The sequence below is a fragment of the Cydia strobilella genome, chromosome 11 (genome assembly GCF_947568885.1).
Source record: "Cydia strobilella chromosome 11, ilCydStro3.1, whole genome shotgun sequence".
Taxonomy (NCBI): Eukaryota; Metazoa; Arthropoda; class Insecta; order Lepidoptera; family Tortricidae; genus Cydia; species Cydia strobilella.
The window spans coordinates 4,551,368-4,570,082 of NC_086051.1; the positions used below are offsets into that span (position 1 = coordinate 4,551,368).

Below are 18,715 nucleotides of genomic sequence, written 5' to 3' on the forward strand. Positions count from 1 at the left end.
AACATGTCGCGCGAGTGACTAACACAAGTGAGTCTAAACCGAAAAATTGTTTAATTAAACTAAACCTGGTGATCTAACTAAGAACAGTGCTTCAATTGAGTGCTAATGATATAGCACGTTCACTGGATTACATTGACCTTTGACTATCATAGCACTATACAAGATATGTGGCAATGACAACGCCATCTAGTGAAACTATTATTTACAGGCCTTGATTTTTTCACACTATCATAATGAATGTTCAGTATATTATATTGTTAACCTTTTGAAGGCTTTATGTCATAAACATTTATAAACGCCAAGCTCCCGGGCGCAAGTGAGCTAATGTAAAGCGCAACGCACCAAGGTCATTGTGCGACGCACCCATAAGTAGGAGCGAGAAAGCAATATCTCTCTCATTTTTACTTATGGGTGCGTAGCAATGACCTTGGTGCAGTGCGGTAATGTGTTAGCCGCTTTAATCTTACTTGAAAGTGTGAAGGTTACTTTGACAGCGTCCGCCATAACACCTATAGTTGTCCTTGGCGCTGTGGGCAAGACAAGTAACAACGACTCTAGGTGTTCTTGGCATTCAAAGAGTAAGGAATCAATTTATAACCTTGACTATATAAAACACAGAAGATAGAATGCAGGACAAGGAAAGAATACAAGTATTATGGGTTCACGCACTTAACACATTCAGTGCCACTACGAGCGTAGTGTTAAGGCCCTGCAAGTAAGGTCTCGAAATTTCCCAAGCCTAAACAGTAACATTGTTAAAAAGAAAAACAAAACCACTGCCAAGCTTTAACATGTTTATGTCACCAAAAAACTAAATAATAAATAAATAACACTTGGACTTATCAGGCACAATACAATTTTAAATCTTATGTAACTACATAAAATTAAATAAAGCAGGTAAAATAAAAGGTAAGGTTTATACTTTTTCTTCATACTTGTCATTTAAAACAACCAGCAAAGTAGGTTGTATTATTTATGTAGGCAACAAATAGACCAAGTATTCAAAAGTGAATAAATTCACACAAATAACAAAAGCATCAGTCCTTTACAAGTATTATCAAATCATATTATTGTGGCATAACAATGAAAACAGTTTACAAAAGTTAAAAACTCAAATCTAAAATAATTTTATTCTTGTAATGAATAAAATCATACAACCAAACGAATTATTTGCTTTGCAAGGATTTGTGACTAAGTTCAATATATTTATAAATATGAAGCATATTATCATCATACACTGAAGCTAATATTGCAGCAAATATATGACTACATTATAGTCTCTCGAGGTATTGTTTCACTTCAAAGTACACTTTTTTCTAGTTATGGGTATTAGCTGTCGCAGGAGCCATCAAGCCAGCCATCTTTCCACCTCTCATGCACTTTGCTGCAGTCAAATTCAGGTTTACCAAGTTTCTCATTCACTGTGTTATGTCGCTCACACAGCCATTGTGCTAGCGCGTTTCTCGATTCTGTCTGTGGAGGGTTTTCTTTTAAACTGAAAAATTAAACATTGTGTTGAATCAGTCAACTTATCTATGTTTGTCTAGGGAAGAAAACTGTTAAGTAATATCCCTTCTCATGATAAATTTCCACAGGAGCACATGACTATGAAATTTAAAGAATCATAGGAAAGTTATAATTCCAACATGTATGCCACTTTAACATGAATTAACTTTTGAAATTGAAATGAATAAACTTTTGCTAAATTGAATCTTGCCACAAATTATCATAATAATTTGTAGTAGATATTCCTCTTCTACTGTGTAAGAAGGGACAAAAATACTCACTCATCTCAAAAATCATGGCTCACAAGTATAAAATTGGGAACAGAATTGAAGAACTGTGTCATAGATTTGGCCTGAGCCTTTGTGGGCTTCTCGGGGGTTTCTTGGGAAATTGTAATGAGACTGCTAAAAAGTAAATTGAATCTTGCCACAAATTATCATAATTTGTAGTAGATATTCCTCTTCCTGTGTAAGAAGGGAAAAAAATACTCACTCTTCTCTAAAATCTATTGCACATGGCTCACAAGGATAAAATTGGGAGAAGATATTGAAGAACTGTGTCATAGATTTGGCCTGAGCCTTTGTGGGTTTCTCCGGGTAGTAGGAGGCCATGGAGTGTAGGAAGCCCCATGTTGCCTGCCCAAGATCTTCCTTGTCTAACGGGCAGTCCTTCCGGGTTGGCTTGGGAGGAGAATCCTGGACAAAATATGTGGAATAAATATATTGAATATTGATACACTGGATTACAGCGTAATATTTCTTCATTTAAAAGGGCACATATAACTATTCCCTTGTAAACATGATCTTAAATTAAATACAGAATTATCAAATAAATTTCATAATATCCAGTAAAAGATTTTACCCCTTTTTAAATGCAAATCATATGAAATATTATACTAAATTAGAACAAAATATTATGCAAGCTTGCTCTTTAATTCTATAGAATTTACCAGAAACTAAGAAGATTCAAAGTTAAGCATAACCTAATCTGACCTTTTTCGGAGCACCAGGTTTCGGGGGCTTCTGCGACTTGGCCCATGATTTAAAATCGGAACACGCCCGACAAGGCTTTTCTTCCTCATCAGAGCCGTGGCTCGACATCTCGGGTTGCAGCCACGATCCAAGAATTTAAGCTCGTGTAAAGATAACGACTGTTGTGCAACACTAAGTTCAGAGTTTAAAAATTAAATATCACTTGACTAGTGAACCCATCGAATTTATACCTGTAAATACGTATAAACGAATGCAATCAGATTTAAGTATGAGTTTAAATAAAAATATATCGCCGGTTTAACATCACTATGAGCGCTGATCTGATTGTCAATGTCAAACGAAACGTCAAAATAAAGTCACGTGGTTTTTTTTTGTTCTAGGTGTGAGTGACTAAAAATTAGCCAAGCTACAAGATTCTTTGTATAGTTTGTCAAAGGACTGTCTCATTTGAAATATAGACAGAGAGAATCATACTATCTTTTTCTTACACTAATACTAGCACCCAAAAGAACACAATGAGTATAGTTTTTTTGTTCTTATTTACTGACAATTTGGTTTGACTAACTATACTAGATCTTGTATAGTTGGTCAAACAAGTTCGTCAGTAGAAAAATGCGCGAAATTCAAATTTTCTACTGGACAATAACCCTTCGCGCCTACATTTTTTAAATTTGCCGCTCTTTTCTATTGACAGAAATTGCTTGATTGCTTATAGTCCGACAAGAAATTGTGAGAAAAAAGCAAAACTTCTTTGACGTTTATCGCTATGTTGGCACTGACGTGTGTCCTATTGTGCGTACGTCACTACTGAGCATTACTTCCGTCAGAAAAAAAACTGAGTTACCCTAGTTGCGCCTAAAGAAGTTTTACTTCAATAAGTTGATTGTTGAAAATCATTGTGAACTCATATTACTTAGTTATCATTGAATATATCTGGTAGACTGGTGGAGGATAGGAACAAATAAAAATAAAAACCACTAATAAAATAACATTTATTTATTACAAATAAATAATATACTGACACATATATTTTCTACATTAGGCAATAAACACAGTGGTTATATATTCTTTGTACCAATAGCTTAAATACAGATGTAGTGCATAATTATTTTTCCTCGTATTTTCTCGGAATTTCGTATTTGTCATGCTACTTCAGTCAACGTCAGTACTTTTTGTACCGAGACTGACTGTCACGACACGTTTGTACGTTTCCGTGAAAATACGGTGGAAAATAATTATACACTAAAGGACCGTTTATCAAAAGCTTGTAGCTTGTAATAAGTGGAAGTCCCTTTGTAACAAAAGCTGCCGAAAAGGGATTTCCACTTCTTCCTTCCACACTTCCACAAGTTACAAACTTTTGATAAACTGGCCCCTGATCTGTAGATTGTGAGCTCGTTGCTTGTAATACAAGCAGTGCCCTGTTTATCAAAAACTTGTAGCTTGTAATACAAGCGGAACTCACTTTTTGACCGCTTTTGTTAGAAAGGGACTTCCACTTGTATTACAGGCTACAAGCTTTTGATAAACAGGGCACAGAACTCACTTTTTGAAAGCTTTTGTTAGAAAGGGACTTCCACTTGTATTACAAGCTACAAGCTTTTGATAAACAGGGCACTGGACTAGCAGTGTTAGATTGTATAAATTTTGACAATTAAGTATAACAACAAGGCATCACTTATTAACTAGAAGTACTTTCGCAGGCCGCTACAATTTCTGAAACAAATAAGTTAAGATTTTTTTAAAGTTACAGAAAAATGCAAATTAGCATTTAACATTGTTCTATCACATCACAACCAAGAACTTATATATAATCCGTTTGTCTGTGGTGGCCTAAGGGCCATGGAGACTGTATAAAGGAGCCAAATCTCTATGTATGAAAAGTGTCCATCAAAAAACAGTAATTAGGCGGCGCCACCATACACCGAAATACTACCAAAAACAACCTGCGTAATTTGGTCGGGTTATTTGTTGCCTTATATGGTTCATGTTGTACTCATGTCCCAGAGCCTAACTAGCGCCACCGGAGAGATTAGGAACTATTATTTAAAGCTTAACGCGGTCACTTTTGCAACAATTCTGCCATAAGAGATTGCGATCCTTTCTGTACCATCCATACTAAGGGCTCTTTAACTGATGTCATACAAAAATACATAGAGACATAGTATATACAAGTAGTTATAGACGCGCCACCGAGCGACCGGGGGTAAGAGAAAGAATATTCATATAAAACTTGGGCAGCATAGGATTTTTTCTCTTTCACTCCTATAAACTTCGGTATTTCGCCTTCTACCTATAATCATATAGTAACTTATACTAGAGCGGTACTGTCATAGTAAATTTTGTAACCCCAGTAAATTCACTGCCATCTGTCGACACACTTTAAAACTAAAAATTAAGATTTATAAAAATACGATAAAATGTATTTAAATATAGATAAATGATTTTTTTTAAATGCATTAATTATTTTTATGATTTTGACCCATGTTCTTTCACTGATATGCGTTAAGGTGGTTCGATTTTCATACAAAATTCAATCTGCTTTAATTAAGGCACTACACACTATTACTACACAAATATTTGCTCATTTATCTACTTTCGAATATTCGTTTGCGCTAAATTAATAGAAAAACTTTGTTTCATACAGAAATCATACATAAATCAACGTAATTTTTTCATCAATTTTACGTATGTGTGTGTCACAAATGTCGTGTACAAATACGATGCGTGCGGCGTTGCCACTCTATGACGTTGGCGACGTTGCCTGGCCAACCTGGCAGGATTTGCAGTGCCGTCATGTTTAGTGCATTTTTATTTGACAGTGTTGACACTGACACATAGGCTCATGTTTATTGTGTCAATTTGTTTGTATAAATTGAAAATGATAGCAACGTCTAAATCAAGTTACAAAAATCATCGGTGTTCTGGTCCGCGAAAATCCAGAAAAATTCAGACTCAATTGAAGCGGAATTCATGATGGTGAAGTTTCGTAAGGTAGTACAGTTTCATTCCTTCATTGTACATTGTAATTTTCTCGTGCCGATCTTTTTAGAAAATAATTCTCACTTCTTCCGTAATGGTAGATATAAGCAGTGAACAATACCTATATAATGTAATTATTACTGTTTTGGTTGCCGAATAGTCAATGTGTCACTAACTCTAGGTTTTTTTAGGTATTGTGCAAAATGAAGAGGCATTCTTGGAAATAAAATGTTTTCCTTCATTAGCCAGAAAAAATCAGGACATCCTCACTGCAATAAAGTAAAATAAAACATTTCCTGGGGATGACAATTATGGAATTTTGTCTATGAATGAAAAACACAATTATTACTAGGTTAAATGATAACTTTATTAGAATCCATATTGTTGCATCATCTTTCTTCCTATAACATTAGAGATTTTGTGCTATCATGATATTATTTTTCTTTCAGGTACAGGGACAACTACGGATAACAAATATGAAAAAATGTTATTTCATTTGTTGTGTGAATCCATCTACACCAACAAGACATCCACTGCTGGACATAGGCCTCCCCAGGGATCTCCACAACGACTAGTCTTGCAAGACCGGTTAAAATATCGAGAAATAAATAATATAAATAAACATGATAAATATCCCGTTTTCTATAATAGTTATAATTAGAAGGCCATGCAATGTTGTTACTCACTGTACCTACTTGAATCCAAAAAAAATATATAAAAAAAGTTTTAATTTTATTTTACAATTACTACTTTATTATTAGTACATTACGATACAAGTGCGAAAAGTAGGAAATTGGCAACGAGTGGCGATAAATTGAAACACGACCGAAGGAAGTGTTTTAATCGACACGAGTTGCGAATTACCTTTTCGCACGTGTATTGTACAACGTTTTACAGTACATAATTATGGCCCTTTACATTTTCGACATATGCACGTATTGTACTAATTACCGCACTAGGGCGGTAACGTATATGTAGCACCATATGTACTAATAAGTATTTTACAGTACCTATGGTGCAACTTTCTCGCCCTAGTGCGTAAAGAACACTTTTCATGCATATGTCAAAAGTTTAAAGGGCCATATGTACTGTAAAACGTTGTACGATACACGTGCGAATAGGTAATTCGCAACTCGTGTCGATTTAAAACACTCTGCGGTCGTGTTTTAATCTGTCGCCACTCGTTTCGAATTTTCTCTTTTCCGCACTTGTATCGTAAATAACTATTTCAAACTGCAAGGGTACGATGATAGATCTCAATTCAATATAATTTTGCAACATTTGCCATTATTAGGTTATAAATTGTATGGAGATGAAATCTATCATCGTACCCTTCCAGTTTGAAAAATACTAAAGAGGCTAGGCAGTAAGGGATTGCTTTACTTGTAGAACTATATTTAGCCCTTTAAAAAAAACTGATACCTAACACTTACAAACCTGGACTTCCTTGGGCTAGTGCTACTAAGAATCGTCAGTATTCTCCATCCTTTCTGAGTTGGAAGAACCCAAAAAGGTGAGATTTGTGAAAGTGAGGTTTTCAATATATGTGGCGTTTTCAACCAAACGGGTACCTACTTATTGTTATCATATTTCCATAAAGCTTCAAAATGAAATCAACCTAATCGACAACCGACAATGTGGTACCTTTTAGTTCAAAACGTCACATATTTTTATAAAACGTTATAAACTAATTTATTAATAATACTGAATATCTGGGAGAAAAAGAAAACATAAGTAAAAACTCAAAAATGCTCGTTTTCCCAGAGATAAGACCTAGCTAGATCGAACCCCTTACAGCAAATTTCATCGAAATCGTTAGAGCCGTTTCCGATATCACTGAAATATATTTCGGTTATATCGGAATCGGACAAGAATTCGAAGAATAAAAGGTATAAGAAACATAAGATAACACAAAAAGGACAAAAAAAAGTACCCCTGTCGTACCAGTCTCGAACCCGAATCCTCTTGCACGTATTTTCACGAACATACCGCAACGCCATTGCAGCATACTTACACTGCATGAAATTGTCTACTACAAGCATCACGGAAACACTGTTTGCATGTGTGAGTAATAGTAGGAAATAGCATGACAGAAACACTCTGTCGACTTTAAAAGTGTTTTTTGCACTAATGAAGTATTCAATGTTTATTATAATAGTTCAATATTTATGTAAATAGTGCGCTAAACATACTTTTAAGTATACAGATACCAACACTATTCCACAAAAAAATAAAACCTGAAAATTTGCGAAAGTAACGCCATCTAGCGGGGTTTAAGCTTTGGGTAACCTAGTCGAACCACCTTAAAATTGTTAAATAACAAACGAAACAGTCAACGCCATCTATACGACAGTGGGCAAAAACTAGTGGCGCCCTCTGAACGAGAATCAAATTTTCTTGATTTTCGAGGCACGTTTTTTCCTTAGACTGTAAACATCTATTACGGAGTTATATCCATCTTTGCTATAATGCCACCCGGTCGGTGATAATTAAGGACAAAGCATGGCACTATTTTCTCTTTCCTCTTATAGGAATCTTTCTCTATCGAAGAGTGTCAGGCGCTTGTCTGTGACAGAGAAGACTCACTGTCAACAACGGCCATCAGCGCGGCGACGGCGGGCGAGCCGGGCAGCTCCGCGACGAAATCGCGTCCGTCGTCGCAGCAGCGCGCCAGCACCGGGTCCAGCGGCAGCGCGCCCAGCAGGGGTACTGCTTGCTCGAGGCACATTTGGGCTGCACCGCCGGTTGTTGCTGGGAAGATCTCGCTGCGTGTCTAGAAGAGAGAAAGTGATCAATTAAATTAAACGCGCAAAGCAATTAAGTAAATTAAATTTGAGAAAACAGATCAAAGAATCCTAATTTATAATTAAGTTTGGCAGTGGAGTGGTTTCAGGGAAAAGCGAATTTTAAATATACACCTGACAAATACAGCATATCATGCTCATAAAACTGGGGTAAATTGTGTCAGAAATATATGTAATATCAGCTTAGTTACAAATTCGTCTACAATTTTTTTACAGTACATATGGTGCTAATTTCTCGCACTAGTGCGTAAAGAGCACTTTTCGTGCATATGTCGAAAGTTTAAAGGGCCATATGTACTGTAAAACGTTGTACGATACACGTGCGAATAGGTAATTCGCAAATCGTGTCGATTTAAAACAGTCCCCGTGGTCGTGTTTTAATTTATCGCCACTCGTTTCCAATTTCCACTTTTCCGCACTTGTATCGTAAATAACTCTTCCTAGTCTAAAGAAATATCTTATTGAGCTGTGTCCGTATAGCCTTAACGAGTACTTTGTAAAATTAAATGTAAGATAAAATGTATCGCATGCTAGTTTATTATTGTAAATATTTTATTTTAATTTATGCTACACCGATCTGGTAAAATTGTATTGAGACAAAACAACATGTTAGTTCGATTCAAGGAAAAACCGTGACAAGCGGCGTCGCCTGTGACTTAACTACATGCTCACTGCCATTAGGTAAGTATTATGACAGTTGCCAAATTTTATTAAGGGTAGCGTATGACATTTTGTCTTACAGGGACCTAAAGAACCTGGCCGAGGACCGAGAAAACTGGCGCATACTCCACCGACAAGAGCCATGCTCTTAAATTATGATGATGATGGCATTTTTTAATTGAGGCAATTTCTTGAGGCGTGGTCACTAATAGCACCGGTCAGACCCGCGCCGGTTAGGTATTGAGAAATAAGTCAATAAGTGTAGCGTACCTTGCAATTAGGGCATATGAATAGCGACATATTTTCCACGACGCCTAGCACTCTCGCGTTTAGTTTCTTGCAGAATTGCAGTTCTTTGCGCACGTCGAGAAGCGCGGTTTCTTGCGGCGTGGTCACGACAAGCGCGCCGGTCAGACCCGCGCCGGTCAGGTATTGCACGGCGGACAGGTGCTCGTCTGATGTGCCTGTAAATAACGCTAGTGTTCAAGACGGTGAATGGTTTAGGTATTTTCTATTTTTTTAATTTTTTATTCTATAACATTATCGGTTCTCCATACAAACGTAGTTCCGCTCTCATTTTAAAACGACTAGCTAGATTGCTCTGAAACTTTGTACTTACAATAGGATAAGGTATATCTATGTCTGTAATTAGTTTATGTGCCTTCAGATAGTAAAAAATATAAAAATAGTAAAAAAAAATACAGCTAATTTAAGTTTTTCATACAAAACTTGTTTTTGCTCTATTTCGTCTGTTTTATAAACTGGAGCTATATAAACTAATTTCAGACCTAGATATACCTCATGTCATTGTATGTGCAAAGTTTCATTACAATCCAACACGTAGTTTTAAAATGAGAGCGGAACTACGTTTGTATGGGAAGGTGCAATTCGGCCGAGCTTGCCGGGTTTGAACTAGGATATGAATAATCGCTCAAGCTACATTTATAACAACGACTTACCGGGAGGCGTATCAATTAATAGGTAGTCTAGTTCTCCCCAATCTACCTCGCTGAGGAACTGCTTGATCATTCCTGCAATAAACATAATATTATAAGAAAATTATACTTAAAGCGCCCTCCACACTCATGCGCGAATCGTGGCGCGAAGCCGCGTAGTCTGGAGCGCGCTAATGTATTGTATAGCATAAAGTAAAAAAATAAAAAAGAAAAAAAAGTTTTATGAAACTATTCAAGTATTCTACTGTTCCCACTGCAATAATGGTAAAGCAAATGGCAAGTACGGTCGTTTTAGGTTTTAAGCTAATTAGGTACTTTATTACGAACTCTACCTAAAGAAAACCCAACCAACTTAACAAAGTCTGTGGCTGTCCTGTACCCATCACGACCACGGAAAATTTTGCTTAGAGTATGTAGGACCTTATCACGTTGCAATAAGGATTAGGATTTATCAGTTAACTATTATGTAGACACGATGTACAATACAGAAATGAGAGATTATTGCGTTAACGTACCATTTTTCTTCGGTCCTCTCCAAATCACTGCGTCGTCGGGGCTGCCGAGTAGAAAGCCGATGGACATCAGAGACAAATTGTCCGTTACATACTGAAACAATTTAACATTTTCAATAGGGTTGTTGACACATGTTGAATTTTATAACTAAATCTAGTTAAATAGATAGCAATTTATAGCAATTACTTGGAAACTTAAAAAATATATGGGAATAATAAAAAAATACAAGAAATACATTTTGTTAGAAGTGCTTTGTCAGTAAAGTGCGGGTGCCAGCTTTGACGATCATTTGTGACTTTTGTATGGCTTTAAGACAATGGGTCCCATACAGACATTTGATCCTCAAAACGTTCGTTCGTGGCCCTCAAAATGGTCTCGCCGGAAGATCAGCGCTCACTTATGGGTTAGCATTATGCTGAGGCGGGACCATTTCGTGGTAAACAAATTATTTTATATTTATATTTCTTTGTTGTTATTATAGTTTTTGTATGTTATAGTTTACCACGAATAAATGCGATGATGATTTCTGAAAACAAACCTGATCGACTGATACCATTAATAAATAGTTATTTGTTATACAAGGGTGCAAAGTTTTATTTTACCCGCGAGTGTGGAATTGAAACATGAGCAAGCGAAAGGACTCTATAGTTGAACCACGAGCGAAGCGAGTGGTTCTAAAATAGAATCCTGAGCGTAGCAAGTGTTTCAACATACGAGAAGTAAAATACATTTGCACCCGTGTGTAACACAAAACTTTTCCCCTCACTATAGCGAGGAAAGTGCAACATCCACAGGCGTTAGATCATCTTCATCACTGGAATCACTAATTTTTTTACGATATTATAACAGAAAACACTAGAAATTCTGATTTTTTCGTGAGTCGGTGAGAAGAACAGTAAAAATTTCGTTGACAATGTTGACATTACTGTTCTGACGTATGAAATGTCAACGATGCGTTTTGAAATTGCATCGACTCAACTTGTGCGTTCAGAATTATATTTAACATCATTATAAAATAAAGAAAATAAACGTTTCTTATGGAATTTTAAGGTTTATGACTTAAAATCATTAAATAAAGCTAAATTTGGTATTTTTTATTAGATTCTCAAACCATTTATTTAATGATAACTAATATCGAACGAACCATTATCATGAGCGTTTTACGTTTTGTTATCTGTCAAGCTACTTAAACACGCTCCATCCAAGGTCAAATTACTTTCCCCACTAGTGGATAAAACGCGTTTTTCCCCGCTTGTATTGAAGGATAAACGACAACTTTCCGAGCTAGTGAGGGGAAAAATTAATTACCTTTGTTAGCATTATACTCTAAAATTTATTGTCGCACTTAAACTATCGTGAGACATATTTCAAAATATTTATCAGTACGGTTTTTACTCACTATGCGGGCAGTGCACGACGTACAACCGCCGCGGACACTCGTGCCTGAGGATGGATTCCCAAAGAATCCGAAACATGTCGCCAAAAGCGACTAAAAATAATAGTGAGTAAAAACCGTACTGATAAATATTTTAAAATTTATTGTGTTGCAGCATGATATAGAATAAACGTTACAGACAAGCATTATGTAAAGTTGTAAGCATTCATGCTACAGAGTTGTTTACACGATGTTCCTGCTCCTTGCCCTGCTCGCAGCGGCAGTGTAAATTACTAAATGACGTAGGTATAAGAAGTGAGGTGATTGAGTGCGTCTCAGAACCTTAAGGTTATACTCGTAGATATATAACCTAGATCCGTTCCTAATATCGATCGGAATGGAGTGTAACTTTTTACAGTCTGAATTTAGTTTCTAGTTATAAAATGACTCACCACAGGCGACCAGCCGGAGCCCGAGTTGTGGACTTGCTCGCCGCTCACGCCGAGAACGCGGGGCTGCGACGGCCCGCATATGTCCGCGTCCAGAATTCCCACCTGAAGATATCAAGAATTCTTAAAGCCATACAGGTAAGTACCAGTTTAAACTCGAACCCATGTTCAAGGAAGAGTAAAGGTATGCGTTGCGGGTATCTATCGTGTGGATGAGGGTTCAAGCGGGGTGACATTTCGCTTTTTTCAGAACTCGTGTTTGAACTTTGTACTGTAAATAAAAGAATGAGTAATTATAACTTAGGTTGGATCTCGTAATCATGGTAATTTTTTTCTTTAGAATAGAGGCCCGACGGGTTGACCTTGGTCCCGTGGGAGAGGGGCAAATGTCTGTTGTGGGACGCTACGTGCGTCAACACTTTTGCTGCTCCGCATATTAGCCGCACCGTGCGTTCGGCGGGGGCAGCGGCTGAGCTAGCGGCGGCTCGGAAGCGGGAAAAGTATGCGGTGTTGACGCACTACCTATTTGTCCCTCTTGCCGTGGAAACCACTGGCTGTTGGTGTGCTGAGGCCAAGACTTTTATTGGGGAAGTGGGCGGACGGTTGCGGGAGAGTGGTCATGACCCTCGCTCCGGGTCGTTCCTTTTGCAAAGGTTGTCCATCGCTGTTCAACGTGGCAACGCGGCGAGCGTGATGGGCTCCTTTGCATCTGGAGGGGCGCGGGGCGCATTTTGTGAATAGTTTTTGTGTTTGTTAGGTTCTAGTTTAGGTTAAGATCTTTGTAATGTTTTATTTTGTATGACATGTGTGTTAGAATAGAATAAAACTTTATTTTATATAATAATACTTTATTGTATGTATATAATTTATGTTACAGAATGATGGCCCGCCAAGTGCAAGCAGTATTATTTTACATATATGTCTTAGGTATCAAAAATATCTAATGTATAGTAAATGGGGCTTCAGGCATGAACTGGCTCACGCTAAAGCCATGTATAGGTATACATTTAAATGAAAGGGATACGAGGTGTGGCCATACGCTTGGGTAGTGGTTTTCCTATTTCTTGTTTACACACAAAGTCAATTTGACCAGTACGCAGACCAGGCAACAGAGGATTAAATATGGTGGTTCGGCTTATCATATCTGTCCCCGGGTTGCGTAAGACCTGTATGTCTTCATTGAGGTCTCTAGCACGTATGTGCCATGGGTCTTCATCAAGCATCTCCCAAATGATTTCTGAACTCGTGTTACGCGGAAAATTAGCAGCTGTTTTAAATGCCATGCGGTATTGTCTCTAATTCAGTCAACCTAGATTTACTCACCCTAGGGTAGAGTTGAACTATGCCATAATCTATTATTGGTAACAGCTTTTATCACTTCGATTTTTGTCTCCAGCGAGACCTTAACCATCCTATCATTGGCGCCAGCATATCGCGAACCTGTTTAACCTTTTTAACTGTATTTTTTGCATGCTCTTTCATAACTCTGGTCAAGGTGTACTCTAAGATATTTAATACTTTCTTTAGTACGGTACATCTGTATCAATTTCAGTCATTGTTGATCATTTACTATCTCGAATCTAAATTTATAGAAAAGGCCGCAAACTCGTTATCAGCTGAGCTTAACTTGTTCAATCAAATCAATAATGCAATAAAAATAAAGTACCGATAAGCAACATAACTGCCTACCAAGATAACAGTTCACAAATACCTACTCAAATCGATAAACAACAATCTGTAACCAATGTATGACTAATCCGCTACCCAAAGTTTGTCAGCGGGCTTAGCACGGTAGCATTTTTATCGCCTGTCACCATGCCTGTCACGTTCTAACAAGTATGTAAGTGCGAAAGTGACAGGCAGTGACAGGTGATAAAAATGCAACCATGCTGACACCGCTGGAAGAAATCGGTATTGTAAAGAGGTAAGACCGCTCGTTGTCTGCCTCTATCTTTAATCAATTGTTTTCTATTTTCCCTTTGTTGGTTTTTGATTTATCGCTAATCCAATAATTCACCGTACACACCCATAATCGACATTATAAACAGTACAAACACACCGCCATAATATTAGGTACCAACTACCAAGTACAGTCAAGGGCATAATTATATATACTTTCCCAGTTTCAAAAATATGTGTACGCTCTTACACCTTAGACAATAAAGTCGTGTTCACATATTTTTGAGCCATTTGTCTGGATCGATAAGACTGTAATACCTACCTATGTAAATATTTGATGAGTAAAGTGGTCGTTAGCTAGCAATTACATGCTGGGCCACTTTGAGCCTCGCATTACTGTAATAACAATTAACATGAATAAGCCAATGAAAATTATAATATAACATTACAACTTTTGAGACAAAGGAAACATTTTGTAAATCACCGCTTCGGGCATGAATCGGTCTCCGTTGCACTTGGACTGCGGCCCAAAGTCTTCCCACTAAGTTATCGAGACTTAACCGTCTTTAAAATCTCACAGACTCGTAGATATAATATCGATAGAAACAAGTTAAAATATCGCATGTCAATTGTTTCTACATCCTTGTCGAAAAAATATTGCATTACCATAGGCTCGAAAGAATCATATGCACATCCTAAACAGTCACAAGCACCAATAAACTTAATTGGTCTAAACGCCTTTTTACAACTGTACATAGCGAGTCGTAAAACTTAGCTCAATAGACTTTCGAACTAATATCGATAAAATAAAGCTCAAATTAGCTTATCTATTTTTAAATATGGTTATGTTTGACCTATATCCGCGGTGCCTGCTTGTGCCGGCACGAAAGTTGTAGGTTGCGAATTCTTCGTTTTCCACTTTCAGCACTTGGGATCAATAGTCGTGAAAAATTTGTGGTCTAGGATATTAAAGTGAGGGAGTGAATTGTGTATAGATGGAATTTGGAAACTCGCATGAGAGAAGATCGAGGTATAACAGGGTACGATAATTAATATATATTTACGATAATTAATTAATTATGATTTGTGGTAGTAATAGTTAGATTAGGTTAAAGGCAGAGGTGAGTAGAGACTCACCTTGCGACAAATCGCAGGCGATTTTTGATACATTGCGGCTTTTGATCGATCACTTGAATTTTTCGAACCTACTTAGCTGGCAATGTATCTAAAATCGCATGCAATTAAGTGCAAGCTCTGTAGAAGCATTGAGACACGATTTTACAGATATTCTTTGTAAGATTTATAAAAATCGTCTGGTCTCTAGGGTGCCACAAAGGAACAAACATACATACTGATAGAGATTACACTGCTTTGCGTCACACTGTCGGACAAAAAAAAAGGAAATTTCCACAAATATTTTTTCAAGGCATGGAAGTACTGCAAATAAATACCCCCAATGTAGTAAAGATCAACAACTTTAGATATTGACCCTACATGACCTACTTTTATACGAGGTCAGGTCACAGTTTCGATTTATAAATATAGTTAAAACTAAATATTGCACCTATATAAAACTATAAAACCAACCAACCATACCATCATTATAAAAAAAATATTGAAGAATCCTTAAAAGTGGAATTGGAATCCAGCTTTTACATGGATTCAATTAATTCAAATGGGGTTATCGTAATGTTGTTCATTGTGAGCTATAGGCACCAGGAATTGCTTAGTAGGTGCGGTATTTAAAATAATCTGCATACGCTCTTGTTCTCTCGAAAATAAAGGTGTGTTTAGATGATTTTAAACACCTGGCCCGCGTAACTACTTCTGCTGCTGACTGCTACTTATGTAGTAGTATGCTGAGGCGTTTTCAAAATATTAATTAGGTATTCAAGTAGCACTTCCGAATTTCGTTTATTTTAACTATTGGTCGGTTTTATACTTTATCACGGTCGTGTACGTAACGACACGATTTATTTTATCGTCACGACACAGCACGACAGCAGGGGACCAAAACGTAAGAGATTGCATGCAATTGTCGACGATAATATACCAAGCACTGGTGGCCTAGCGGGAAGAGCGTGCTACTTGCAATCCTGAGGTCGCGGGTTCAAACCCCGGCTCGTACTAACTACCAACGAGTTTTTCGGAACTTAATGTACGAAATATCATTTGATATTTACCAGTCGCTTTTCGGTGAAGGAAAACATCGTGAGGAAACCGGAAATAATCCCAATAAGGCCTAGTTTACCCTCTTTGTTGTAAAGTCAGAAGGCTGCCGCTTTCGTAAAAACTGGTGCCTATGCCAAATCTTGGGATTCGTTGCCAAGCGGACCCCAGGCTTCCATGTGCCGTGGCAAAAATGCCGGGACAACGCGTGGAAGACGATTACTATTGTCGACGATATCGTCCATTACGGACGTTACGGTCAACGTATAATGGTAAACCGGTACACTGCATTAATTCTCATACATTTTGATCCCCTGTAATGTGACGATAAAATCATGTCATTTACTCTAGATACCACGATAAAGTATAAAAGGAGTTATTAGGTATTAATGATTATTGGATACAATGAAAGGTGATGATTGTAGGTAATAGTAAAAATACGTATTGCTATCGTGATTGCTTTTGTTGCATGGAAGGTGTTGTTGCTAAATAAATATTGCTCAATAATTATGTTGCCCGTGTTTGTATTATTTATACATGTGTACAAATGAGATACAAAAATACCAAGTCAATCACACTAACATTGAACTTATTCCAACATCCTATTTCTTTCACAACAGGTTCAAAGAGCACAACCAGACAAGCAGTTAAAACAGACTATTGTGTATGTTCTTATGTAAATTACAGATCAATACTAAAAACTAACTAATATTATAAAATTTAATTAACTTTAACAAATTAACAGGCACTTATGTAGCCTTATGTATGTTGTAGGTATACAAAAGGCCTATGTCCCGTTCCGACTGTCACCTGGTCCAAACATGCCAAAAATATTTGCTGGACCAGGTAAGAGCCGGAACTGACGTCAATTGACTAATAAAGTTGACTCCAATCTTGTTGCTATTGAGTCTAGTTGTTATGCTATACAAGTTTGAGATAAACTTCGTCCTAATTAAAAATTTGATTGAAACTGAAGTGCAGAAAACAGTACATCTTTGGCAGACTGCTCAAATGTATTCTGAATGGTTTAATATTCTCAGGTAACTCAACACAATAAAACCCAAACTGTCATTTTATTAGTACTAAACTTGTATACAGAATTAGATTTTACCTCATTACAGTAAAAATTTCAAGACTATTTTAGACCTAGACAGTAGGTTCCTTCTCGTTCTTTTTTTTTACAAAAATATGCCCAAATAAAAAAATATGTTTTCAAACTGTTATCAGTTTACTCTACCGAGCCAAGATATGAATATTAGAGACTTACATTAATGTCCTGGTTCTTGGCAGCCAAAGCATGTCCAAGTAGGGAAGTGACTGTGCTCTTCCCAACCCCTCCCTTGCCAGAGAGGATGAGGATCTTGTGTTTCACTTTAGAGAGGCGCTCCTTGATTATTTCTATAGCAGGATCGGGGGCTGACGTTGCACCTGTTAAGATCAGAATGTCTTTTTCAACCTATAGGTAGCGTCTCTGGGGAAGAGTGAATCCTCTATAAAGGGATTGTGAGAGGTTGCAAAGATTCAGTAAAAAAAGTTTGAATAAAGATAAAAAACATTAGACTATTTAGTGTAACAAATGTGACATACTCTAAACACAAATAAAAACATTGCAGTGATGTTAAATGTACTAGAAATTTTACAAATGATAAAAAGAAACAATTCTGATTATATAATTCACATTTTGTTACCTCGCCTTGAAATAAAGAAATAAAATAAAATAAATCATTCTTCCAATTGACTTGTTTAATCAAGCTAAAAGATACAATACAAATTTATGTGGGATTGAAAGTTAAGAGAAATAATGTTGAATCAGAGGCATATGTTTTGTGTTGCAAATGGTAATGCAATAGATAACAGCAACACATTAAAATTCAGACTATTTACTTTATTGATAAATGATTATGTAGCCAAATAAGAACTAAACTATAATGGTATTTAAAAATTAATGTATAAACATAAACACGGACAATCTCAGTTCAGTCCAATCTCACTTCATTGGTATGAATTGAATTGAAAATGATTTGTACACTTACCAGAGGCACAGATGTTTTGGTTGGGGCATCCGGCGCACGCCGAAGCTTTACCGGCGTCCTCACTGCCGGTGCCGGGGCAATCTGATAACCAAATATTGATATTTATGTATAAATTTAACAACTTGTGGTTATCAAACTACATAACTTAACACTCACGCTGGGGTGCGTTATCCGGGACGCCGCTCATGATAATGTTCGTCTTATAACATCGACGCAGACTTAGTTTAATCGATATATGCTACAATTAATAAAATAATAGAGCTGTAATGTGGTTAGATCAGTGGAACACCGTGATATCGCGTCGCGATAAAGGGGGAAGGGGGATTGTCGTTGTCGAACTGTCAGTGTCAATGACCGAGTTGACAGCTGATTGATAT

At 37.0% G+C, this 18,715-nt stretch overlaps 2 protein-coding genes across 2 annotated transcripts; both read right to left on the reverse strand.

Annotated features, from left to right (window-relative positions):
* Positions 1–780: 780 nt before the first annotated feature.
* Positions 781–2,817, reverse strand: LOC134745234 (FAD-linked sulfhydryl oxidase ALR). The gene is made up of 3 exons (XM_063679228.1): positions 2,499–2,817; positions 1,999–2,201; positions 781–1,495 (listed from the first exon to the last, which is right to left on the reverse strand). Exons 1-3 carry the CDS (start codon positions 2,604–2,606, stop codon positions 1,330–1,332), a joined length of 477 nt encoding a protein of 158 aa, XP_063535298.1. The 5' UTR covers positions 2,607–2,817; the 3' UTR covers positions 781–1,329.
* A 657-nt stretch (positions 2,818–3,474) lies between these two features.
* Positions 3,475–18,657, reverse strand: LOC134745395 (cytosolic Fe-S cluster assembly factor nubp1). Its single transcript, XM_063679433.1, has 9 exons — positions 18,495–18,657; positions 18,339–18,419; positions 17,573–17,733; positions 12,241–12,342; positions 10,416–10,506; positions 9,904–9,975; positions 9,215–9,408; positions 8,067–8,253; positions 3,475–4,214 (listed from the first exon to the last, which is right to left on the reverse strand). The coding sequence occupies exons 1-9, from the start codon at positions 18,523–18,525 to the stop codon at positions 4,180–4,182; spliced, it is 954 nt and encodes a 317-aa protein (XP_063535503.1). The 5' UTR covers positions 18,526–18,657; the 3' UTR covers positions 3,475–4,179.
* Between the last annotated feature and the right edge of the window lie 58 nt (positions 18,658–18,715).

Coding starts and splice junctions, on each gene's coding strand:
- LOC134745234 (XM_063679228.1), bottom strand. CDS start 2,606: ATGTCGAGCCACGGCTCTGATGAGGAAGAAAAGCCTTGTCGGGCGTGT. Junction 2,202..2,498: donor AACCTGGTGCTCCGAAAAAG/GTCAGATTAGGT, acceptor TATTTTGTCCAG/GATTCTCCTCCCAAGCCAAC. Junction 1,496..1,998: donor GCAATAGATTTTAGAGAAGA/GTGAGTATTTTT, acceptor TTAATTTTTCAG/TTTAAAAGAAAACCCTCCAC.
- LOC134745395 (XM_063679433.1), bottom strand. CDS start 18,525: ATGAGCGGCGTCCCGGATAACGCACCCCAGC. Junction 18,420..18,494: donor CCCGGATAACGCACCCCAGC/GTGAGTGTTAAG, acceptor TTTGGTTATCAG/ATTGCCCCGGCACCGGCAGT. Junction 9,976..10,415: donor GAGAGGACCGAAGAAAAATG/GTACGTTAACGC, acceptor TGTTTATTGCAG/GAATGATCAAGCAGTTCCTC.